Raw genomic sequence first — 26,404 nt, 5'->3', positions numbered from 1 at the left:
TTTTTACTGTAGAAGCTGACATATTTAAAAAGAGAACCACTGTGGAAACAAACTTTTAATCCAGTCTTACGACTGCTGAGAATGGATTAAATAATTTGAAATAATAAATGCTGCTGAAATCGTTGTTCCCGTAGTGTGCTCTGTGAAAAATGTTCTGTATTTCATTATAGTAGATTGTGTCAAAGGGGAAAAACCTCCACTGCTGACACCTCTTGTGAAAACAGTGGTTAAAGAGCTAGTGGGGAGAAATAAGTATATGCAAGGGCTTTAAAAATTTTCCTAATTGCACTGCTAAGCACAGTTATTAATTAACCATTTTCTTGACATTAAGTATAATTTACAGTGATTTGAGTGCATAAAGAATTTGAGATTTATATTTCTGTCATGTGTGTTTCATTCAGGTCTGTCTGATGGACCTTAGCAGAGCTACATTATTGTATTTTTTGGGGCTGTTTGTCTTTTTTTTTTTCCTGCAAGTAAAGCATGTGGTTTGGGGAAGAACAAAACTCAAAGCTTGAATTCTTCTCTTTCCTATAGGTTCAGGTGCAAGTCCATCCCAAACTTTCCTCTACTGAAGATGCACTGCAGTATGTGGAGGAGTTAATTCTTCAGTTGTTAAATATGTTGTGTCAAGCTCAACCAAGAAGTTTTCTGGATGTAGAGGTACAGAGAACACTTTTTACAAATGTTATTACAAATAGTTTGAACTATTACATGAAAGCTAATGTATTAATCGTTTCACAATGCAAAAAGGAAAGCAGTAATTAGGTATTTTTATGTAGCAGAGCCTTCTGCTTAAAGCCTACTGAGTTCGCTAATAGCTCATTTTCCTATCAATTGAATTTGTTGTTCAGTGCACAGCAAAAGTATCTGTGAGCAGTGTTACTTTTTAATAGATGGTGAGTGTAAATTTTGTATATAAAGCTTTGCAAAGGTTCCTTTGAAAAGACCTTTTTCTCCCCCCACTGATACTGTATGCAAATGACAGACTGCTTAGTCTGAGGCTCTGTGCTGCTTTCTCAGCGTGGTAATTTAGGCTGATATATCCCCTGCTGTCCCAGAAATTAAAACAGAAATAGTTGAGTGACTTTTTCAGAGAAAGTTTAGGAACACTTCTTTCCTCTGTACAGAGACCTTGTCTCTTACCATTGCCTTTTCAAAGATCTGCCACCTCTGCTGCTCAGCGGAGCAGCTTCATGTTTAAGAAGAGAGGTTGAGCTGAAGAGTTTTTCTATCTGAGGAGGAAATTAATGAAGCTGTATCACTTCGACTTGTAGGACCATGAATAGCTTGGTAGCACTTGGTGCTGAACCATGATTTAAAGACTTTGGTGCCTGTTGGTTTCCAGTGCTCGGGGCCAGGGCCTGTGCCAAGTGACTTCCTCACGTTCTGGAGAAAGTGGACTAATGGCAAATAAAACCTCTCTAACAAAAAACCCTTTAAAATGTGGCTCTCAGAGCCCAAGATTGATGAATTTCATCCTTCCTCTTCCCTTCTGAGCAGTGCCACCTCCAGTGTCCCCTTTAAGGGCTGACCTGTTTTGCAACATCACTCTGGTCTGGCAGCTCAAGAGACAAGAGCTTTGGGGAAGGTTGTTTAATGCTGTTTTAAACAACACTGACAAAGAACTCAACACAAAGTGTTGCATTATGAGTCTTATGGCTGTGAACACAGGAGAAATGTAAAAAGTAGAGATGATAGGCAACCACCATTTACCCTCTTAGTGTTCATGCACAGTGATGCTGGTTTTGATTATATGATCAAACACCTTTGTTTTATCCCTGGGACACCTGCATTGTTCAGTCAACAGACCAGGAGTGTGAATTGGTATTAGATAGTGAATCAGACTTTTTTTTGTATGGCCTGTGCTTTCCTTTTGCCAGTGTTATGAGGGGGAAAAAAAAAGCCTGCACTGAAAAGTTGGGTGTTACCATTATAGAATAGTATTCTGTCACTTTTTTGCTGTTGTTAGAAAGTTTCTGTTTGTGTGCTTTTTCCTGCACCAGTTGTCTGTAAGTGGTCATTACCTTCATCTTCCTCATTTCATGGTTACTCAAACAGGAGCCATATTTACGTAAGGGAGTGCTTGCAACTGAAACAGGCAGTGGGAACTGTGGTCTGAAAAACAAAATGTGAGGTTGTGTGAGAAAATAAATTTCTGGCATCTGTGAATACTAGGGCTACAGAAAAAAAAAGAAAAAAAAAGTGACGTTTTTGAACCTCCAGAGATCTGTCCAGCAGGAGAGTTGTTCAGTACATGGCAGCGTGCAGGTGTCCTCAGGCACTGCTGGAAGGAGTGAATAAACTGGGCCATGTCTGGCACTTCTGTAGCCTGAAACTGGGTTAAAATATGTGTCTTGGACATTTCCTTCTGCTGTTATGTTTTTTGCCATCATCAGAGCAGTTTGTGTGTGTACAGGCTGGACCATGAGCTGATCAATAAAGGTAAAACAGAAAGCTTGTTATCATTTCATTCAGTGACTGTCCTGTACAGGGAATAAAGTGCTAGGGGAAAATGTAGTCAGGGATTTAAATGCTGAATTACCAGGTGTGTGCACAAGGGGAGCAAATATTTCCTTCAGCTGCAGCCTAATTCTTAAATTTTGAGCACTAGACAATTCTCTGATAATGATACTCTGAAACAACCTTATGAATGTAGTGAGCAGCATGTACCCAGATGACAACATTTCCACATCTTGTATAAGATTTTGTAGTTGAAATGCAAATATTAGCAACCATTTCTTTGTTAAGTAATAGAAAACGGTTTGGTAACACAGTTAACATTGCTGAGATCATTCAGATGGTGCACTTAGCCCTTGGTCATGTTTTCTTGTCTCAAGGATCGTGTTCAGAAGAGTTTCCCCCATCCTATTGATAAGTGGGCAATAGCTGATGCCCAGTCTGCTATTGAGAAGAGGAAACGAAGGAATCCATTGTCTCTTCCTGTAGAAAAGATCCATCCTTTATTAAAGGTAAGCAGAGATGGAATCTTGCTTTCAGAACACAGTTGGAGGTCAGCCCCTTTGTTTCTCCAATGTCTGTGTGCTGCCTGAACTGTGAACTAAAAGAATTAGGAATATCTGTGTTTGCTGCTTAGTTCTAAGTGTTCCAGTTGATGGAGTGTACTTATTTCTGAGTTAAATAACACTCAGTTCTCTCTTGGACAAACAAAGCCAAGAACCCATTGTATAAGTTTGATTGTTTTTGTTTCATTTTCCATGACTAAGAAAATGCTCAAAAAACTCGGGGAAATAGCCCTAAATGTTCAACTGAGATTTTTGAGACAGTTTGTTGGCTCTTGGCACTTCCACATCTCATAGAGCAGCTTCTCCAATGGCACTGTTTGTTCTCTAGGCCTACACACTCCCGTGTTTCTATTCCTAAAATAGGCTGTGGGTATGTTACCTACTGTTTTGAGTTGTAATCTGCACTGTCTGTTTCATCAACTGAGTAACAGTGGAATGCTTCTTTTTTTTTGTTTTGTTTTTGTTTTGTTTTGTTTGTTTGTTTGTGGATTTTTTTTCTCCTTTTCAGGAAGTTCTAGGCTACAAAATTGACCACCAAGTGTCTGTTTACATAGTAGCAGTATTAGAATACATTTCTGCAGACATCCTGAAACTGGTTGGGAATTATGTGCGGAATATAAGACATTATGAGATTACAAAACAAGATATTAAAGTAGCAATGTGTGCTGATAAGGTAAGCCCAACTCTGCTTTGTCAAGTTAACAAACAACTAAAGCTGTAGGTAATTTTGAGAGGACAATGTCTTTTTCTTAGTGAGTATGTGGAATGTTGTACCTTCTAAGAAAAAAATTGTGCCATAAAGTATGGTTCCAGTAATGGAACAAAACTACCAGAAAGCTCATTAAGCTTATAAAGCTCTTATTTGTGCTTATTAATACTTAAATCTCTCTTTCTCTTGATTGCACCTGCCTCATGTCAGCAATGTGTGAATACTTTAAAAATTACTGTGAAGCAGCACTAACTGAAGACTGTATTGCACATAAAAAGTAGTGTTTCAATGGGACAAACATGACTCTATCTCCAAGGATCCTGTCTTCCTCACTAGTGAGACATAGGCCTGGTGAATACAGTGTGGAATCTTCTAGAACTGTATCTGTGAAGGAAAGGTAGCAATGATGGCGTCTCCTTGAATGCTTGGATTATTCTGTATAATTTCCTACAGTAGTGAGGCTGCAATGTCCCCTTCCCCAGAATTAGTTAAGATTCTCATTTTAACCCCAGTTCCCTGTACAGTCACTGAAACGTGAATCACCTTCTGTTCTTAGAACTTCAGAAGTCAGGCTTCATGCAAAATGTCCTGCATTTTTCTGCTTTTAGACAGTCACTGTAATGACTCCTGGCTCACATATTCACATTTGGAAAAAGTGCTCAGTGATCCACTTTTGTTGAGAAATTTAAATTATTGATTGCTTACATTTGGTAAATCTTGCTGGATGTGAATTGGGACCTCTGGTAGTCAGAGTGTTTAGAGTTCCTGTTGTCTGTGCAGCTCTGCAACAGGGCTGGTTTCTGAAGCTGGTGCCCTTCCTCAAGGGTTCATTTTAACAAGAGAGCGCAGCAGTTAAGGACAGAAACTGGGCCATGTACAGTCTGTGGACAGGCCAGTGTTCATTGCAGGTAGATCAGAGGGTTCTGAGCATGATCATTTGTTACTTCTTGGTAAAGCTAAAGCTGAAAAGCCACAATGTGCACATCTTTTGACTTCACACAGGATAGTGTGTTCAGAAATTTAAATTGTGCACTGCCGATTCAGAGCAATAGAACTCAGCTAAATGCTAATTGTTTTTGTGTATTTCAGCCTTTAAAATTGGAATTAATTTTAGGACCATGATCTTGGAAAGGTGCCTGGATTGGTTTTAGTGACTGAGAGTCTTCAGAAATTGTCACTACAAATAATGCCTTGCAAATTCATATCAATGGATATTCGTTTTGTAATGCTCAGCTGATTGTAGAATGATAATACATAAACCTTACTGCTGATCAGTCTGATTTCATGGGAATAATAGGTTTTCTTTGTTGGTAACTCACTGGTCAATCTTGAAAAGGGGCTCTCATTTTGTGGATTTTCCTCTCTTTGCTGCCTAGGTATTAATGGATATGTTCCATCAAGATGTAGAAGATTTAAGTGCACTAACTTTATCTGATGAAGAACCCTCCACCTCAGGGGAGCAAACCTATTATGACCTAGTGAAGTCTTTTATGGCAGAAGTTCGACAGTATATAAGGGAACTGAATCTCATTATCAGAGTTTTTAGAGAGCCATATGCCTCCAACTCCAAACTGTTTTCATCTCATGTAAGTCTTGTACAAACCACAAACACAAAAAGTAGCTACTATAATATCTATAAATATAGATGGATAATTTCTGAACTTAACTGTTGTTGAGTTTAATGTATCAGTAGTAAAAAAAGCACTTTTCTTGAATTCTGAAATGGAAATAGTTAAAGAGCACTTGCAGATTTTGTAGAACTGTGGAAGAAACCTTCCCATTTACTTTTGTTCACCTACAGGCCTGTAATTTTAAGATGTGTCAGTGTTCTTTGCCATGTTTCAATAATGTAGATTTTATGTATTTATATATGTTCATTATTTTAAAAATACATGTTATGATCTTATGTAAACCACAGAAAAAGTATATTATAAAATGATTTGAAAATCTTGTTCTATTTAAGGAATTCTCAACTTTCAGATCAGAGCAGAATAGCTTCCCACATTTGACTTTTGTCTTGTTCTGTTGCTCTTTGCAGGATGTAGAAAATATATTTAGTCGTATATCAGACATCCATGAGCTTAGTGTGAAGTTACTGGGTCATATAGAGGACACTGTTGAAATGACAGATGAAGGTAGTCCTCACCCACTAGTAGGCAGCTGTTTTGAAGATATGGCAGAGGTAAGAAAGTGGTGTTGGGGGTTTATTTTATTTTAATACTTGCAGTTAGATCTCTGTTCCAGCTGGCTTCCTTCAGTTTGAGATCTGTTCTTCCAACCCTACTGTAATGAAGGGACTGTCAGTTTTTTAAAGTGCTCTTATATTTTTAGTCTCTAAATCTCAGCTTTTAGAGTGGCTGTTTAAAGTTCAGAGAGCAGAGGTGAAAAAAACTCAACAGCACTGATGAGGAGGTTCCTGTAAAATGAGAAGCTGGTCAACCTCTCCTCAGTCCCTGAGAGGATCAGCAAATCTTCCTGGACCTCACATCCAGCCGTGTGCAGGACTAGAAAATGGTTGGCAAAAGCCAGCCCAGATTTCCAAAGGACAAACTGTAGCTGTCCAGCTGGGCTGCTTTCAGAGCTGGCTGCAGAACAGTTATTTATTCTCTCTTGTCTGAGCTAAGCAAGGCCTTCAGCACAGTCTGATGGCATAGCTGAGTGCAGCCTGGCTGGTTGAATTGTAGAACGTGGGCAGGTGGCTGAGCTGTCAGGCTTTTGGAGGATTGTTACCAGCAGCATAAAGCTCACCTGGAGGCCAGTGGTTGCCAGCATTCCTCAGGGTTGGGTGCTGGTTAATGTCTGTATTGGTGGTGTGGAAGGAGCTCTGCCTCCTCTGCTTGGGAAGAGCTGCCAGATTGTGGGGACACACAGAGGAGGACAGAGCTGCTGCCTGTGGGACCTGACAGGCTGGAGAAATGGACCTGGGGGAGCCTCCTAGAGCTGAGTAAAGGCAACCAGGAAATTCTGCACCTGGGAGCAAACAGCCCCATGCAATGCCTCAGCTGCCTGGCTCACTGCTTGCCAGGGCTGGGAGATCCCTGGAGATGGATGTGAAGGCTCATTAGCTCCTGGGTCAGGTTAGGCAGATCTGTGTAGAACTCGAGACCAAATCTGGTGAGCTGTGTGTGGTTTGGGCTTTCTGGCACAGGGTAGGCAAAACAGGCTCGGAGTGAAGGTTGCCATGATGATTAAGGAGTTGAGCCCCATGATGCATAAAGAGGGTTGGGACTTCTGGGTTTGTTGACACTTGAGAAGGCTGAAGTAGGAGATCTTACTGCTGTCTTTAGTTACCTGAAGGGAGGGTGTGAGGATGGCCAAGGGAGATTCTTCTCAGCTGGGAACTGTGAGATGAGTGAGAGAACATGAAAATGGCAAAAAGATTAATCCCGATTAGATACTGGTGGGAGGGGGGGGAGATCTGCAATGAGAACAATTGAACATTGGGATAGGCTGCTCAGGGAGGTTTTGGTGCCTCTGTTCTTAGAGCTCAACAGGATGAGATACCCTGACCATTCTCAGCCAGCTTGAATGATGCATCGGTCTTTGGCCCTGGGGTGGGCACTGCTTTGAACAAAGAATTGGACCAGTTCACTCCCAGAGGTCTCTTTTAGACTGATTCAGTCCATGAGTCTGTGCATGTAAAAGTATGGATTCTTCTCCATAGGTGTTTTGGAAAAGTATAAAGACTATCTCTCCTATGTAGGATATGTATTTTCTATAAGAAATACAGAAGTTTAGCTGTTAATCAGTTTTGTAAACTGATGGCATGTCTGCCCATGGCAGGGGGTTGGAACTAGATCTTTAAGGTCCCTTCCAACCCAGGCCTTTCTGGGATTCTGTTATTGTAAAATGATTCTTTATCTCTTTTTAGGAACTAGCATTTGATCCATACGAATCATATGCACAAGATATTTTGCGACCTGGGTTTCATGATCATTTTCTAAGTCAATTATCAAAGCCAGGAGCAGCATTTTATTTACAGGTAACTTGCCTTTAAATAGGACATGTTATTGATATTACTATTTTAATTACATTTTCTTGTTGCTTCAGGACATGTATTGTTTTAAGGCTGAAACTTATTTTGTTTCTAGTCAATAGGTGAAGGCTTTAAAGAAGCTGTTCAGTATGTTCTACCCCGGCTCCTCCTCGCCCCTGTTTACCACTGTCTTCATTATTTTGAACTGCTAAAAGTAAGAATATTGTGTAATCTATTGTGTTTGGGTTTTTTTTTTTTTTCATGGTTCTCAATGTTAAGTGAGAACTTTGTGTGCTCAGTTAGGTGTAAAATCTAAATGTGCTTATCAAAACTGCTGTGTTGAGAGAAAAGCAGGCTGTGTGCTCTGCAGGTGGATGCCATAATTAACTGAATATCAGCTGATAATTATTTCTGTTGAATAATCTGTCAATCTTAGAAAGTAGTTGAGATCTACACACTCATATTCTTGAAATGATTGTTTCAACAGTGCTAGGAGATGATGGCACATGGCTGTATTGCAGAAAATGTTCAAGCCTTTCTCAAGCTGTTACTTTATAAATTTGAAATCACAGCAAGATTCCCCTTCAGACTTCATTTTATTTTAATAAAAGCTTCAGTGTTCTTGCAGTGCACATCCCATGGGATTGTAAAGGTGATATCTTTCCTTCAAAGGGAAGGCTTGGTTAATATTTGTACTTGGGCTGTTTGTAATTAGACCTTGCATTGATATGGTAACAATAACATACAATATAATAGCTGCAGAATGTTTTTCTGGGTCACTTATCAGTATTGCATAATGATCTTGAAGGAGTGTAAAGTATTTTGAGGAAAACTTTCCAGTAAGATCTTCTTTTGAGCTTAATGGGAATTCATAAGGCATACAGTGTTCCAAACAAGTATTTATGGAAATTTGGATCAGAAGGGAAAAACCAAAAAAAAAACCAGAGGAATGAAAACCAAAACAATTCTTAAGAAATCTGTTGTGTTACATTGAATCTTTGGTTGGTTGTCTTTGGGTAAGCCAGTAGTTCATCTTTGAGCCTAACTATTTGCAGTTGTAACTCCATTTTTACTGATTTAGGTCTATTATGTCCACCTTTGGCATGTAGCACGTCTTGTAAAACATGCTTTTTGAAAAGTTTTGGGATGTGTGCTTGATGTGTTTGTCTCATTCATGGGTTTGGTCTGACTTCAGACATCTTTAAAATATGAAGTATTTCCTTTGATGGCAGTCCATTAGAAGTGGGGGTTTGACACAGGTAGTTTGCATTTTGTGTGATAAAGACCTCAGAGTTAAAGGTTTCTCTGCTCACACTGTTACCACACTGCCTCAGAATGCACTACTGAAGGGTTTGAATGCTTCCATGTGGACATGACACTGTGTTACCTCATGGACAGACCTGAGGGATTCACGTTGTCTGACACCCAGCCATCCTGCCTCGGGCAGTTTTAGGGGGGGAAAGGAGAGCACGTGTGCCTAAGGAACAGGGAGCAGCCTGTGGTCACCTTTTGTAGGGCAGAATGGAGTCCAAGCTGACCCTCCCCCAAATTTTTTCAGTCTTTTTGCAACTCATGACTTCTGCTTTGTGAAAAATTCTTCTTTTCACATTCATGCTCTACACAGAGAACCCCTCTCCCCTGTGTCAGCCTGATTGTGTTGGACTGGATTTTATTCTGTATCTGATAATAACCTCCCAGGTTTTCTTCCCACTGTGTTGCTCACGTCACCTTTTGGTTGGACACCTGTCACTGTGGTCTGTCAGCAGTTTCGTATTATGTACACAAAGCAGGCAGTGATGGATGGTAGGGGCACATGAAGAGAGAGAGATCCTCTCTGGTGGAAGCTGGCGGTGAGTCCACCAGTGTGCACTCAGCACATGAATCCCTGCCTCAGGTAGCCTTTGCTAGCAGTGACATTTTCTTCCTCATATCTGGAATCTTTGAACAGATTCCAGCTTGATTTTGATCTGCCACAGAAGGGTATTGGTGCTGTTATTTAGCCATATCCTGACAGTTCCACTGATACAAGGTTGTCTTGAATTCTCTTGTATGGTAAGAGGCCTGGTTTAGTGATTGCAGGCATGTCTGTGAATAAGCAAGTTTAAAATGCTATGAACACGGACCTCTGGTTATGAAGAGACAAAATATTGGCAAAGTAGCACGTGGGAAAAACATTTGATTTCTCTTGCATATAGATATATTTAAGGATAGAGAGTTTAGCATTTATCTTTGAGCTGTGTTGTATAATGTTGTATATTTTGAAGTATTCTATTTAAAATGTATTTCAGTTACCTTCTAACTATGGAGACTACAAAAAAAAGTAAATTTCTAGTCACTAAAGGTTATCCTGTTTAGAATCTAAATCCCTCCTGAAGTTGTACTGGGCACCAGGAATGCACAAATGCATGTTCTATTTTTAGCTGAATCTTCTTGCTGTTACATTGTTGGGTAATGAGCATAGGACTTAGAGCTGTGTTTTCCTTCAACCAACCTGAAAGACCTCAAACTTTTATACAGGAACTATATAAAACAGCAGCTTTGTGTGAAAATGCTTTTCTGCAGATGATCAGATAATAAATGAGCTTTTCTATATCACAGAGTCATAACTGTGACCTTTAGTAATTGAAGAAAGAGGTTTTCAAGATTGAATTGGGTGCTGTTTCAAATGCTGCACATTTGTATGCATGTGTGATATCTTTCATTGGCTGAACAGATTACTTTAAAGTTCTTTTCTTTCCAAGTAGAAATGCTGCAAAGGATATATAAACTCTGCTGAGATAAAACAGTGTATTCTGGGAAGCAGGAGAACTTGGTAGGGAATTTTGTGTGGTTGGGATTTTTTTAAGCTAAGTGTAGACTTGAGTCCCATGGCCTATGAATGATAACCTATTGTCCCTTTGCTAATATATTTTAATTGGAATTCTATCTATAACGTACTAAAAATCCCACGATTGCTTCCATTTCACAGCAGCATATATTATGTTCCATTTATTTTTTTCTTCAAACTTTGCTCTTAGATGATAAGTAACATTTCAGGTTTTACTGACTGGCAATTCAGCTCGAGTAGAAATATTCCTCAGTTGAACCTTTTTGTCCTCCAGTTTCACCACACTAATGGTAAAAATAATAATCGTGGTTTGGCAATGTCTTTCAAGATGATAACCTCTCCTTTTCCCAACCAGTTGGTTACTGAATTTGTTACATGTTGCCGAAGAAGGCACAAGGTGGTAAAATGTTAGTTTAGGACTACAGTGTCTTGAGCTTGATTCTCTGAGTTCCTTGCTGTGTGTTTTACTGGCAGCACATCCCAAAGTATTTTGGAGTTTGACTTCACTTTGATTCTCAGCCTTGTTTCACCCAGTGTGGTGTTCCAGAGTGTCACAAATTGAGTGAATTTGATTTGCAATCCCATCTGCAAGTGGTGTCACCCAGCCCAGGGTGGAGAATCAGAGTCTTAATTAGTTGAACTTTGTCAGTCTGCAAAGGTTTTACAGGATCTGCAATTAGAGATCATTGTCTCACAACTCTGTCTGAACTGCTTGTCTTCAGTACCAGCACTGTGATTAACAGCTTCTGTTGCTTCAGTCTATTTGTGAAATATCCTTTAATTACTGTTAAAACTAGTAAATCATGGATTTGAACTGGCTGTGAATTATTTTAAGAAAGTATTCTCTTAATACCAGCACAAGATTTTACTTTCTGAAGTCACTATTTCTTCAGTGCTTCTTTCCAAAGACAGTAACTTGTATGTGCAATACTGTTTGAGATAAAATAAAAAGCAGAAATGTTGCTGTTTTACACATCTTTGTGTATGGAACTGCAGATGTGGGTGGCTTCTTCTGTCCACTGGAGAGAATGTGCACTTCTAGGTCTCAGACAGAGGATGGTCTGTGTGTTAAAGTGCAGCTTGACCAAACTGTGGCTAGTGTGTGATAGGGACTACACAGTGCCTTTGGGGGTTTCTTAGGAGAAAAAGCTGGGGTTGATGTACAATTTGGTCTGAAGTCTAAGACAACGTTTCCTAGAATATGACAACAGGTAAAAAACTTAAGGAACTTCATATTGTTAAGCTAAGAAGACATATTACAACTGGAATGTTGTAAAGGCACAGGAGTTGTGTCATGTGGTAGAAGCTGGAGTTGATATAGCTGGGTAAAATGAGGAAGAAATGAGAATTCAGTATTCATTTCTTGCTTGTGGGATTTCATTGACAATATTTCTATTTCTTTTCTCCTTTAAGTGCTAGTGGGTTTATGCCCTAAGTCAGCTGTCTGTTCATCAGCCAAAACAGAGAAGTTAATAGGGGAAAATAAACTTGGTCACACATTTGTGTGTGTGTGTGCACTTTTCCCAGACACTTGGTTATTTTTAATCAAACTAATTGGTCTTTAATTTTCTTTCTGGCTGTGGCACTTGTTGATGTATTCCTGTGTTTGTATCAGCTGAATCTGTGCACATGGGTGTCACTTAATTTGTCAGTGATTTATGTCATCTGTTGTGGAGTTGATGGGGCTGCATGTTTTGCTTTGTAGGGTTTTTTCCTTATACGCAGGATGTGTCTGGGATTTTGAGAAGCAGATGTCTCTTTCCAGGAAATTTTCTAATAATTTAAAATAATCTCCTTTCCTTTCTAAATAGGTACCTCTGAGAATATTTTTTCTATTATCCCTCTAATATTGCTTTCCTGCAAAAACTGGATAACATATCACAGAAGTGAGGGTAAAATATTCCCTGTGACCCTTTGCCTTACAGTCCTCAGTGCCACTTGAGCTGTGTCAATCAATCTTGCTGGACCTGTGACAACAAAAGCTGTACTTTGTTCCCTTGAGGCAGAAGCAGGATGTCACTTCTTTGGGAAGTCAAGTGAAGCAGGTCCTGAACTCCAGACCTACGTGTTTAACCGTAGGGTTCCAAAGTCCTGCTTGCCAATCAATTCTCCATAAACACCTGCTTGGCAAACGCTCTGTAGTCCTGTGAGAGTTGGAAAATCCATTCCTGTTGGAACCCTGGGCACTGAGAATTCCTGCTGTGCTCACAGGCACTGACCCCCAGGCAAACACTGCATTGACCTGAGCCCGTGGAAAAGGCTCCAAAACTGAGTGACAGCACTGGGATTGTGGGTGTGGAGTTTGGATAGAAGTGTGTGATATCACAGGGTGCAAAACTTGGAGATGAAGGGTTTAGAATATAGTAATAGATATAAAGCAAGATGGAGGTTTTAGGGCAGAGGCTGAGTCCTTCTTTTTCACCTTCTCCATGGGTCTGGGTGGTGTTTTGTAGTTGGGTAGAAAAATCCACATTGTGCACCATGGGTGGTTGGTTATTGGGTTAAAAGTAAAAATAATTTAGATGTCATTTCATAACTGGACAATTAATCCTTAAAAGGCCTTGTAGAGGGATAGAGAGGCTCCATTTTTACTTTGTTAGCTTGAAGTGCTGTAGAACTCACAGCTTGTGAGACTGTAACGTAGATAAGAATTAATGAACATCTTGAGTCTGAAACACCATTTAATCCTGACTCTGGCAAAAAGAAGACAAAAAGCAGCATGTTCCCACTTTTCAGTGGCTGCTGTTAGTGATAGCAGAGAGATCTTCAGCTTCCATGGCAGCAGTTTGTGCTGAACACCCAAGGCCAAGCTCCCATGGAAATGGATGGGCGTTAAAGGAACTTGCACAAATTTTGATCCTTTTTTTCCCCTGCTAGATAAAAGTTTTGACAAACTATTGAGGACTGAATGTTGAGATGCTTTTTTTAGCTGGGATTTTCAACTCCTAGTTTTTGTGATTGTGGCAGTCATGATATAATCTCTGATACACTTGTATTGCTGCACAGTCTTTTAAAAACAGTAAAAAATAGCATTTCCTTGTCCTTTTCTCCTGCCACCTTCTGTACAAAAGGCAGATCCTTGGAGAGAGGTACTGCAGTGGTTGAGATTTTCATATGCTTGATGATCTCTTCACTGGAAATACTTCTGGACATGGAGCTGTGGGTTTAGTCCCACTGCCAGCTTTCGTTGTTTCTTTTCTCACAGTGGAGGTTAATGTTTTCTGTCAATACCTCTAGATACGCAATGGAAACGGCTGTAAATATAAAAGAAATAACAAACACAAGTGGAACAACAAGCTCCGATCATGGTTTCTTCTTGTCACTTGCTGTTTGATTTCATTTCACCTGCTGTTTTTTTTTTACTTAACCACCAGGGTTCCTCTTAAAATCAACAGGGTTCTACCCTTGCTTCCCAGAATGATCTCTGAAATTGTGAGTTCACCTTACATAGCATTTAGACATTCATAGGTTTCTGTTCAAAAATTCAGACATTTCTGTCCAAACATAGAGGTGTCATCCAGCCTTGCAGAATTTTCTGGCAAAGATCAGACTTGAATTGTGTGGAAGCAGAAAAAGTGGATTTTAATCCGCTTTGGATATACAAAAGGGAAAGGGAAGATGTTTTCAAATTACATTGTCTTTTCTTTGATGGAAAATTTGGGGGAAGAAAGTGGAAGACCTAAATTAGAAGTGTGGAAGCACATAGGTAAATATTCTGTGATATTTCAAATACTGATCTAACTAAATGTTATGAACTAAATTATGAGTTTTAAATTTCTAATGTATTCTGCAGGTCTGCTAATAGTGATGAGACAAACCAAAGTGACAGTAAGAAAGAAGAGAGTTTCAGAGCATGAAGGCTCTGGAAGGATCTGTGTGAACTTGTACATTTGTTGCAGAAAGGTAATGATGCTGCTGTGGAGGAGACATCAGCATATGGAAAAAAAAAGCCAAACCCCATATTTCTGAAAAATGCAGAGCAAATGGGTTTTCTGTACTTGGAGAAGTGAAGGCTTCTGTAGGCAAAGCAGCCATTCCCAGTAATGGAATGCAAAATGCATAAATCGCTGCTAGGAGCCTAAAAAAAGTCTGAATGTTTAGGAAATAGTTTTGTGAGAACCTCAGAGAAGGCGTTTGGAAAAAAGGCTTTACTTTTCTGTCCCTTCCTTGGTGAAGGAGATGCTGAGTGTGTAACCTGACATCAATTCCAAACGTGAATCCCTTCCCAGCTGCACAAACTGAGAGCAAAATTACACCTCTTCCTGCTGAGCAGGCACCAGGTGAAACACTGAGCAGGGTGCTGTAGCTCTGGAGGAAATCTGGATTATGGGCTTCTGACATATTCCCTTTATGGGAATGCTCATGGCAAATTGGCCACATAAGAAACCTGTTCTGGAAAACTTGGAACTGTTGAGTTGGTGAAACATCAGCTGACAGACTGCTGTAGTATGGATTTCTGAATGGGTCTTCCTGACTTCCTCAGTGTCCGTCCTGATTTTCAAAATAGCACTTCAGGGTAGTGTCATTGAAGTCTGAGACATCATTATTTTAATTTCACACATACACACACACCCCTTCCCAAATAAGAACATTCACATTGAGTAATCAAAGTAGCAATTCCTTAAATTCATATGTCTCTTTTGCCCAGATGTTTTTACATTTTTGGGCTCAGGTGATATTTGATGTACTTGAATTTTCAACGTATATTTAGGATCTCTTTTAAGTCACATAGTAAAGAGGTGAAGGAACAAGGAATCTTGTACTAAAAGTTGAAATGCTATTTGTTTTTGTCTTTTTTGATGCTTTACTTGTCCAATATGCTTCCTGATGGGTTGATCATATTTTATATCATGAATTAAACTTAACATGAAATAAAAGATGAGGGCCTTTTAGCTTGTGTCTTTTAAAATGTACTCCCAAGAGAATGCTGAAGGCTTTTTGGAACTAATTATCTGATATCTGGGGTTGGATATTTAACGTGTGCTATTACATGTAACTTTTTAAAATCCAACTGAGAAGGCATAATTAAACTTTGGATAGAGGAAAGTTTTTTATCATTGCTTCAGTAAGATACTGCATTCTGTTCCACTGTAATGTAGATCTAACTAAACAGATAACTGTGAATATTTTAATGCACTGTGCTCAAGATTGTCTGAGTTTATATGAAAACAAAACGACTTCAAATTTCAGTGCATTGAAGCTGTGTGTGTATGATCAGGAATATGACATGTGGAGATTCCTTCAAGTGTCAGGTGCTTTTTAGTCTGCTAACGTTTTCCAGAAGTGCATAGTATTCCCTGAAGTTACCCCCATTTACTGTCTCAGATGATTTCTTGGTGCTTTCTAAAAATGAGAGTTTCTAGATATAACAACATATTCTTTTGTCCTCAGTACACTGCTGCTTTGGGCTGAGTTTTTTGGGTTTTGTAGGAATTACAAAAAGAGAGTGCTCTCAGATATCTCTGTGCTATTGAGCCACCTTCCAGGATTGGTTTATGGCAAAGTGCCAGCAGACCTGCCTACCTTGGCCAGAGAAGAAACCCTATTGGTTTTTATTCTTGATTACAAAATAGCTCTGTCTTCTGTGTATTGAAGCTGTGGTCTTGATTCCCAGAGGAGTTGGGGAACTTGCAGTTCACAAATTTCAGTGGTTAGACTTAGTCTTCTGGGAAGACAGAAGGTTGTGATGCAAACCCCTAAAGTTTCTAAACCCTAAAGACTTCGTATCCCTTGTGACACCTGCTGCTGTGGTTGTATCCGCATGTTCTTATATGTATTTTCTATCACTGTATTTCCAGAGAGATGCTTCCCTGACAGAGTAAGAGGCTGACTACCACAGTCTAATAGTGCACTGCATGAGGAGGATTTCTTTTCTATCTCTCTGGAATTTATAAATGTGTAATCCTTGTGGTGTGCAACAGGTAGAACAAAATACTGTCTTCCACTTCTTGGTGTCTCTTCAGAACTTGTGGCCTAGAGTGTAAAGTACTTTCTTTTTATCAGAGACTTCCCTAGCAGTCTGTTTTCCAAGTTTTTTTTCTTTGAATGATCCGGGTCTTGTGCCTGTGCTATTGTGAATCACATGAACAATAAACCAATATTTTCTCCTAAGATTGCTAAAAGCCACAATCTCTGCAGTACTACTGATAATCAGAAGTCTGCACTTCCTTCACATCATATTATAATATTTTTTGTAGTATGTAGTGCACTTTCTGTTAAAAAGAAAAGAAAAGAAACAACCCCCAAACAAACAAACCCTCCTCACCAGTTACTTAGAATCTCCTTGGTTTGTTCATTAGGGGGCACTGCACAGCTACAGAAAAATGAGTGGGATTTGCAGAGAAACTTTCTGGGTGCTTTCCAATGATGCCATTTTACTTTTCACCTTTTCCAAACTGTCCAGGGGCAGTGTAAGATGAAATCCTTGCTGTAATTTACACTGAGTTCTGACTAAGTCTGGTTTTGGTAATTGTACAGTACCGTGCTGGAATATAAACTTTCAAATTCCTGTGTCCAGGGAAGTGTCTGCATAGTAATACAGAAGACACACATTTCTGCCCAGCAGTTTCTAAATGTTAAACCTGGAGCATAACTACACTTCACTGGATTTTGATTTAGTTTCTGTTTATCATTAGAATAGGGTTGCTTGCAGTGGATCTTTTTGGGAGAGTATTAACTGCTTTCTTTATGTATGCAAATATGTATTTTGTTTTGGGACATGGATCAATACCAACATTTTTGCAGCTGGAGAGAGGTTGCTGTAAAAATCACCATAATAGCAGAATGCTTTGCAGTCATGAATGTTAATCTCTACTGGTTTGTTTCTGAAGAGAATGTGCAGAATATTGTAGGGCCTAGTAAGGCTTGTTTTGAAGGCCAGGCTTAAACAATCTCCTCCACTGCGGAAGAATAGCAACCCAGAAATTGTAGGAAATCCAGCTGGACTGTCTTGATGGAAGTTTGTAAAAAGGCAGCACACAAGGCAAAGAGCCTTCTCTGAATGCTTGTGCAGGAAAGATGTAAAATTTTAGAGGTAGTGACAGCTTTTTCAAAGCTTTCTTTCAAGACTTCTGCCAGTGGTGCTGTAGCTGCCTCAATGGTCTGAAATTCTCTCTGAACACAGACCTGCAAAACTGAGGCAAAGGGGAGATGATACTGCAAAATCTGGAGAGGAGGAATGTGAAGAGGGTGGTCTGTTCCTTCTTGGATGGTGTCGCCTCCCCAGGATCTTTTGGGGAGTGATGCTTGTTTTGGTGCATTTTGCAGGGGTTGTTACACAAGTAGGCTCTCACACCTAATGCTGCTTAGGGTCAGAGTATGACAGATGATACCCCATGAACCAAAGCTGCCTAGAATAAACAGTGTGCTCATCCTTATGGCTGAAAACACAAATGAAGTAGTCTTTGGCATTGACAGCTGTTGCACTGAATGATTCACTTTAGTTAGGGAGAAAATTAATGCTGTTCTCTGATCCATTCAAATATCAAACATGACTGTGTTGGACTCTGTTGGATTTTTGGAGGACAATACTTATATTTTACACTGGAATCCAACAGCACAATTGTACTTTCTCCAAGGGTGTCTCATTCTGGTTTGTGCTGGCCTTCGTTTCGCTTCTACCACCAGAACAAATCCTTCAATTGTGTGGAGCTAATTCTTGGTGTGTGATAGTCTAAAATGCTTGTCTGTTAATAATTCTGCATATGTTATTTCAGTTTAGATGACTACAGCTGTAGTCATCTGTTTTTTCACTTGTGAAACATTTTAATGCTTAGACGAATATTTGAGATGAAAGTCTTCAATTTAGGCAATCTTAAACATGGTAGATCTTGTTTTAAAAAATTTACCTGTCATAACAATAGTTAGACACAAAATATTAGTGTTAACCCTTCCTGTCCAGTTTTAGTTTAGTTTTTAGATTCAAAACTCATTGTGGCTCTGGGCAGCTTGATCTGTGTTGGCTCTGCAGTTGTGCTGGAGGTTGGCTGAGATAATCTCCAAGGTTCCTTTCAACTGATTTATTAATTAATTAGACTGTTATTCATGAGATAAGAGCCCTTGTAATTTTCTGGTTTTAAATGTGATGAAGGAATTCTGCTTAGCTATGGCTCCAGCTTTCCTGTTCCAGGATGTTTAGATGTGTTACAGACTGATTGGACCGTGTCCTGTAGTATCTTGTGTATGGGGATCCTCCTTGCTTGTTCTTGAGATTTAACACCTGAAATGGGTTCCATTAAGGAGCTGTGAGATAAATCAAAGCATTTGGAGAAAAATACTGTGTGTGAGTGTGTGTTTGTATCTGGGGGGCCTTAGTGACTGTGCTGTATTTTAGTGAGAGTAAGCTCTTAGCAGAGTTGTCTCACCTGTGTCAGTAACACACCTGGTTATTTCCATTAACTTTTACAACAAGCAGGAGCATGGCAAATCAGCAGATGGTTACGTTTCTTCTTCCTGGGTCAAACTTCTGGCTTTGCACATCCCAAAGGTGCTTGTAACACTTCCTGTCTTTGGCTTTGAATGTTCACAGCAATTGGAGGAGAAGAGTGAGGATGAAGAGGATAAGGAGTGCTTGAAGCAAGCAATAACTGCCCTGCTCAACCTTCAAAGCAGTATGGAACGGATATGCTCCAAGAGCCTGGCAAAGCGCAGGCTGAGGTAAACGTTTCCGCTTTTTCTGCTCCCTGCTCTCAGTGCTCTGCTAGAAATCCAGGGCTCTTGGTTTCCTCTTTTAGTAAACAATGAACAAAATAGTTGGTGACAAGCCTGCTTTTTCAGAGGAAGTGACATCAAAGCCGAGATAATTTGTTATTGTTTTAAACCAGTTCTAATTTCTATGTGTCCTTGCAAACTGGTACTTTGGACGTTCTGAGAATTCACTGGTAAGTAGAAAGTTACGGCATTGGTGGGTTAATTGTGCTCAGGTGATAAAAATCCACCTGAAAAGGTTCTGGAAGTACCTTTCTGTGTGGTTAGAAGGGAGTGTTCTTGAATTTGAAACTACTCCATAAATTGATTCAATATTTTCTTTGCCAAGCAAGTTTTGTGCTGCCACGGGTAACATTTAGGCTTGAAAATGAATGCACTTAACAGCTTATTTTTTCTGAATGTACTTGTTTCAAATTAATACCATCTAAAATTGTTCTGTTGGTTATGGAAGTGAGTGGCTTGTTGGGCTAAGAAGCACTCACAGCTTGCCTGCCTCTGGTTGCTTGTGTTTAGGTGAAACATCTATTGCTGAAGATAAGTAGAAAGTTTATCAGATGAGATACTTTAGTCAAGCCTTTGCAATGGTGCTGATGTTGAATGATGAACTTGCATTCCCAGTGGAATCCTCATTCTCAGAAGGGTGATGTGGTGTTTTTGTATCAGTGCTGGTTGTGTTGTTTTAAATACATGTGTACTAACAGGCTGCCTTTCTCCCATCCTCCTGAAGTGAATCCGCATGCCGGTTCTATACTCAGCAGATGAAGGGGAAGCAGCTAGCAATTAAGAAAATGAATGAAATCCAGAAAAATATTGATGGTTGGGAGGGCAAAGACATTGGACAGTGCTGTAACGAGTTCATCATGGAAGGAACACTCACACGTGTAGGAGCAAAGCACGAGAGACATATTTTCCTCTTTGATGGCTTGATGATTTGCTGTAAGTCAAATCACAGCCAGCCAAGACTTCCTGGTGCTAGCAATGCAGAATATCGACTCAAGGAGAAGTTCTTCATGAGAAAGGTACAAATCAATGATAAGGATGACACTAATGAGTATAGACATGCCTTTGAAATCATCTTAAAAGATGAGAACAGTGTTATTTTTGCTGCTAAATCAGCTGAAGAGAAAAACAACTGGATGGCAGCATTGATATCTTTGCAATATAGAAGCACGCTGGAAAGGATGTTGGATGTAACAATGTTACAGGAAGAAAAGGAGGAGCAGATGAGATTTCCAAATCCTGAGCTTTATAGATTCGCAGAACCTGACTCTGAAGAGAATATTGTGTTTGAAGAAAACATGCAGCCCAAATCTGGAATCCCCATCATCAAGGCAGGAACTGTTGTGAAGCTCATCGAGAGGCTGACTTACCACATGTATGCAGGTGAGGCACTTGGTTTGTGCAGCCAAAACTCAAGGTAGTAACTCCTTCATGCATCTCTTCCTGTGTTAAATACATGGAGCAAAATACAGAAAGTGAGTAAAAAGTGACCACGCTTGGCAGTTCACGTGGGATATTCCATGTGCATGAGATTGTTCTCATGCAAGGCCTGGGGGTGGGGGCCTGCAGCAACTGAGCTCCAGACAATACCTTTTTCCTCTGTGCCCCAAGAGCAGCCTTCCTCCCAGACTTCTAGAGCTGGGTGACACAGGAAGGGCCAACACTGGGAGAGAGTGATGGGCCCAGTGTTTCCAGTTCAGGGTTGTACTCCATCAGCTCTTACCTGTGTCCATGCTGGCCTGCCATGGAAAGACCGAGATCAACCTGACAGATGCAGTCACTTGCATACTTTGGTCTCAGAACTTGGCCTTAATCAGAACTTCAGTGGAGATTTGATTTAAGGACTTTTGACTTAGGGTTTCTGTTTGTGTTGAAGACACATTAAAGACACTTTTGTGGTTTTCTAGGCTGACCAAAAGGATAAAAATAGTTGTCTTATAATGTATATAGCTTGTCTTTGTAGCCTCAGACATCTTAGTGGACATCTCAGTGATGCTGCATTGTGCATAATTTCTCAACACTCTTATATTCTATACCTTCTGGTTTAGAATTGGTTATCTGTAAGGAAAAACATCATTGTTCTCCCCAGCCTGTGCAGTCTTTTCCAGGGCAGCAAAGAAATAAGAGATAGGGTGACTCAACCAAAAATGCTCTGTTGTACAGGAAGCATGATTGATGTAAATCATTCAGGGGTTTGTTGCATCTTGGAGATGCAGTGAGTAGGGGAGCAGCTCTCCAGAGTACCAGGGTAGCTCTTCCACAGGTGTATCAGCTGAGTTCAAGGCTTCTCCTCTGCTTGGACACCTGGGAGAATGAGTGCTGTGGGGATATGTAACCAAACAGCCACAGACTGTGCTTTTCTTCTCACAGGACTGTCCATGTGTGGTGGAAATCTTAAAAGCCTTTGTGGCCTTTATATTCAGATGCCAGAAGAGCAAGCCTTTACCTTTGAGGCAGTGTTTCTGGAATTCAGTGTGACTGGTTATGGCAGCCCTTGATCTGATAGTCTAAATACAGTATTTACTATAGCTGGGGCTTTTCTCTTGGTTTTTGTCTTTGCAGGTCAAGTGGTGTAATAAGTAATTACAGATGCACTTGCAAAGGTCATGTGAATTTGCTGCAGTTTAGTTAGTTGCTGTAGTCAAATCAGGTCTCAATTTTTTGTCACACATGAAGATCCACACGTCCACCTCATTTGTAAATACAAGTGTTGGAGCTTTTATTGCCATCCCTCACCCCCTTGAGAAATGACAAACCATTTTATCAGCCAGAATTTCTTTGCTGTGCAGCAGGGCCAGCTCTAAGGAAACAATTGTGCCAGTGGTGGGAGCATCCAGCCACTGCAACAGCTCAGCCAGGGAGACAGCCCTGATGGCACCTGCTCACAAGGTGTCACCAAACCATCCTGTGGTAGAGCAGCAAAACAGGGAGAACTCTCCTCTGCAAAAGCAGCTTTCTTTGTGTTTTTACATGAGAGAGATTGCCCTGCAATTAAGAGTTCAGGTTCTGACCCTATTTGCATATTCTGGTGGCTTTTCCTTGTTTGGATATGTTTCTGCATTCATTATCTCCTCTTGCCTGATTCTTCTTTAAGAGCAGCTGGGTTAGGTGGGACCAACATTTTAAAGTCATGGCATTTTTTTTTATCTATAGGGCAGCACTCTTCTATTTTTAAAGCTTTGATATGTTAAGAGTGCTTGTGCGTCATCATAGTGTCCGTTTCCTTTCTTAAGGAATTCAAGGGTGATTATTTATAAATCCTCGTAGAACACTTATTGTTCTTTTTTAGCTTTCAAATTGGCTGCATTGAAGAGAGAATTATCACATGAGCAGACATCCTGGCTAACTGGTGGTGTCTGTATTTTTTTAACGCTTACTCCTATATTGTACACTATTTTGAGTCACAGTTGTTGCTGGTGAGATAACCAAGTTAGATTTGATTTTCTGATCTCCTTCGTTTGAAATTCAATATGAATTGTGGATTTATGTGCTTCCCCTACCTGTAAATAACAATAGCTATGACTCAGAGCTTGCAGTGATCTGAAAATGTTAATTGCTATGGAAGCTCTTTTTTTCGGGTAGATGAAAATCTCTTTCTTAGAGGAGATGTACAGATTGCAAGCTGTGAAAGCTTGAGTTACTGTGCTTCTTTAGCACAGCAGAATTTGTGTGTTTTCATGATAAAGATGATGTGAACAGGGTGACCTTATTTGTGCAGAAAATACTGGAGTTCTGCCTTTGAAAATAGTTTTGGACTGTACAGTTTTAAGGACTGGGAGAGGGATTATGATTAGAAAAATAGAGTGAGAAGCAGAATAGCAAATTGTTTAAAAAATTAGAATTAGCATGCAACAAAATGGCAAGGAAATGCTGTGTTACATGGCACAGTTAAGGTGTGTAGCACACCACAGTAAACTGTTGCCCAAATGAACAACTCAGTGGGATCTGAGAAAGGTGGGATGTTCATTCAAATGGACAAGATGCTGGTCAAGAGTTAAGGAGGATTTTAAAGCAGCTCTTAAAAATCCATATTCCAGGAAACAAATGCAATATAACATTAGGTCAAATAGTGGAGCCTTTTTATCCTACGTCTTACAGCCTACAGGAATTGTTGCTTCAGGTCCTGTGAGCTCCTCTTCATCCACTCTGTGTTAGGACAATTACCAGCTGGAGTTCAGTTTTCAAATCTAGATATGGATTTAATACTGCAAAATTGCAAAGCTGTTGCAATCTGCTCATTAATCCTGTTCAGTGCTAACAGTGTTAACCTTGTTTCTAGTCAGCTCTGTACAGTGCCAGTGAGCTATCACTGCATTTCCTCATATTTGAAAACAAATGGGTTTGCCTTTGTCATTATGAGAGACACCTTGGTTTTCTGTTTTCAGTACTTGATTGTTTTTAAGACACATTTTCATATTTTAAATGAATCGATATGTAATTAGTCAATTTAAATGAAATGAGTTGATTTTCTTGAAGTGAAATAAATACAACCTCTAACATAGCTGTCAGATGAAAAATCTCTAGGCTGCCTTAACCATGACTGGTTATCAGTTGTGCCAGTTTAGGGGAAATATTCTCCCATGGAAGAGGCCATTTCTACCCCATGCACAGTTACTTAATGTGTTTTTTGATCACTGTCAAAACCGAAGTTGTTTGCTCATAAATAAAACCATCAATTAGTTAATTTCAAAGTCATTGGAAAAGAATCCTGTCTTTTAACAATTGAGGGGGGGAGGAAGTGTCATTGTTGGGAGCCTTCAACAGAATGAAAATTATTTAAATTCTGCTTTGTATTGCTGCTTTAGGAGGTTTTGAATTGTTACCAAATCCATTTCAGTTTACATCATCTTCTCTGTAAATCGATAGGGTGACATCCTTAATTTTAATGGATAATTGAAGTTATTGTAAAGGGAAAAAAATCAGGTAATTGCTGACATAAGTGTAAAATTATTCTTTGTCTTAGATCCCAACTTTGTTCGGACTTTTCTCACAACATATAGATCCTTCTGTAGACCTCAAGAGTTGCTGAGTTTGCTAATAGAAAGGTATGCCACTGTTACAAATACTGTTCTTATCAAGTGCATTTCTTTTCCTTTTTACTGGGAGTGTGTAAGATTCTGGCTTTCCAGTTGGTTTTGAGTTGCTTCAAGCACCTTTTTAAAAGTCCTCCAAGGATTGCCAGTAAAATGTACAAGTTTATAGCCAGAAGCCTGTGCCCAAGGCTGGTGTAACACCCATCTTCTGTGCTAGATTTGAAATTCCAGAGCCCGAGCCGACAGAAGCCGACCGGATGGCGATGGAGAACGGAGACCAGCCCCTGAGTGCAGAGCTGAAAAGGTTTAGGAAGGAGTACATCCAGCCCGTGCAGCTACGGTGAGTGCTGCATCCCTGTGAGCCCTGAGCTCCTCCTGAACAGCCCCTGGTGCTGCCTCCCTGCAGCTCCTCTGGCAGGGAAGGCAGACTGAGCTCTACTGTTCATTTCTTCCTGGCTTCTGCAGAGTATTAAATGTGTGTCGACACTGGGTAGAGCACCATTTCTATGACTTTGAAAGAGATGCTGACCTTCTGAAACGTTTGGAGGAGTTCATTGGAACAGTAAGAGGTATTTACAGTTTCTGAAGTGCTAACCTTTTTCCTAAAGCATCCCCTTTCAATATATTATATATATTTCAATATAAAAAATACAGAATATAAATATGTATTTCATATAAAAGATATGGAATGTGATCAGTTTTGCTTTCAGGAAAAACAGGATGGACTGCTTAATAAATGCTTCATAAAGAGCATGAAATAAACTTTAATTAACCACATACACACTATTATTTAAAATCTGGCTCCTGTTCAGAATAGTGATTGTTATTTACATGAATTACGAGTTTTGTTGTAGAGGGACTGAAATAATGAAAAATAATAAGAACTGAGTAATGGTCAGGACAGAATAATTGCTTTGATTGTCATTTTAAACTTTACACAGAGATACTTTTTGTAAAAGTTGGACGCTGGAAACCATTTTTTCTTTGAAACAAGTGTTTCCAGCTACTTCACAGTGCCTATTAGAACTGTAGGACACCTTGCCATTGTGATTGTACAGACTTTTCCTGTTTCCTTTTAAATAGAACCAAGACAAACCCAGGAGCAATTTGTAGGAAAAGACTATGTCAGAGAAGGACTCGGTGGTTATTTAGCCATTAAAAAGAGAGGAGGGTGAGGCAGTTAATTCAGTGAGTGTTACTGGAAAATTTTCAATGGACTGGTGCATGAAATTCTTATGGTGCAGAGCTAAAAAGGCATTTGGCCTTTCAGTTTTATTCTCAGCTTTGATGGTAAATGCAGTACAGGAAGAAGCTTTTCCCTGTTTGTTATTTTGACTTTCTAGGTTATCTGAGGTAATCATGTGCTCTTGTCCAAACTATAAAGTTGAAGGTGTTTGCAGAGGTGCCTTTTCTGCAAAACAAGGTTTGTTCCCCAAAACTGACTGTAAATTCAGAAAAGAAAGAAAAGCACCTAAATCAGAGCAGGAGTCTCATTTGGGTATTCTGATTTGTGCTTGGGCAAAGTCCTGCCCAGCATTGGCTGTTGAGGAATTCTTTCTGTCTGTGAATACTTCTACACTTGTCTAAGAATCCAATCCTAAAGAATACTGCTTTAATTCCTGAAGAACATTTCTTTAGTTTAGTAGGTTTTGGTGTTAAATCCAAAGATTCCTGAATTTTGCTGATGTCTTAGGAAAAACAGTATTAACTTAATAGTGATTTTCTCTGTGTGCCAGGCAAAGCCATGAAGAAGTGGGTTGAATCCATCACAAAAATAATCAACAGGAAAAAGCAGGCACAAGCCATTGGGCCCAGCCACAACATCACTTTTGAGAGCCCCCCTCCAGCAATTGAGTGGCACATCAGCAAACCAGGCCACACAGAGACTTTTGACTTGCTCACTCTGCATCCCATAGAAATCGCCCGGCAGCTCACTTTGCTGGAGTCAGATTTTTACAGGTAACTCCTCTCCCCCACTGAGAAACACATGGCGCAAATCAAAATATTCTCCATGCCTGAAATTCTTGCTGGGGGCCTCTGATGTGAAGCCCCACAGAAATCAAGGGAATTCACCCTTGATTGTGGATTAATTGCCATTTTTGCAGAGGAAGCTGTCTTAAATACAAT

At 39.9% G+C, this 26,404-nt stretch overlaps 1 protein-coding gene across 1 annotated transcript in view; it reads left to right on the top strand.

Moving 5' to 3' along the window:
• SOS1 (SOS Ras/Rac guanine nucleotide exchange factor 1) overlaps nt 1–26,404 on the top strand; it is a 42,839-nt gene that overhangs the window by 8,174 nt on the left and 8,261 nt on the right. Inside the window, exons 2-14 of the mRNA XM_066316687.1 lie at nt 538–663; nt 2,841–2,972; nt 3,535–3,699; nt 5,112–5,321; nt 5,774–5,917; nt 7,607–7,717; nt 7,827–7,925; nt 19,066–19,193; nt 19,972–20,627; nt 24,208–24,289; nt 24,495–24,617; nt 24,743–24,846; nt 26,014–26,236. Of these exons, the coding sequence (XP_066172784.1) occupies nt 538–663; nt 2,841–2,972; nt 3,535–3,699; nt 5,112–5,321; nt 5,774–5,917; nt 7,607–7,717; nt 7,827–7,925; nt 19,066–19,193; nt 19,972–20,627; nt 24,208–24,289; nt 24,495–24,617; nt 24,743–24,846; nt 26,014–26,236 (2,303 nt within the window). The remainder of the gene's footprint in view (nt 1–537; nt 664–2,840; nt 2,973–3,534; nt 3,700–5,111; nt 5,322–5,773; nt 5,918–7,606; nt 7,718–7,826; nt 7,926–19,065; nt 19,194–19,971; nt 20,628–24,207; nt 24,290–24,494; nt 24,618–24,742; nt 24,847–26,013; nt 26,237–26,404) is intronic.

Source organism: Sylvia atricapilla, chromosome 3 (genome assembly GCF_009819655.1).
Source record: "Sylvia atricapilla isolate bSylAtr1 chromosome 3, bSylAtr1.pri, whole genome shotgun sequence".
Lineage (NCBI taxonomy): Eukaryota > Metazoa > Chordata > Aves > Passeriformes > Sylviidae > Sylvia > Sylvia atricapilla.
Note: the sequence above shows the minus strand (reverse complement) of the source record. Positions and strands in the feature narration are given on the sequence as shown.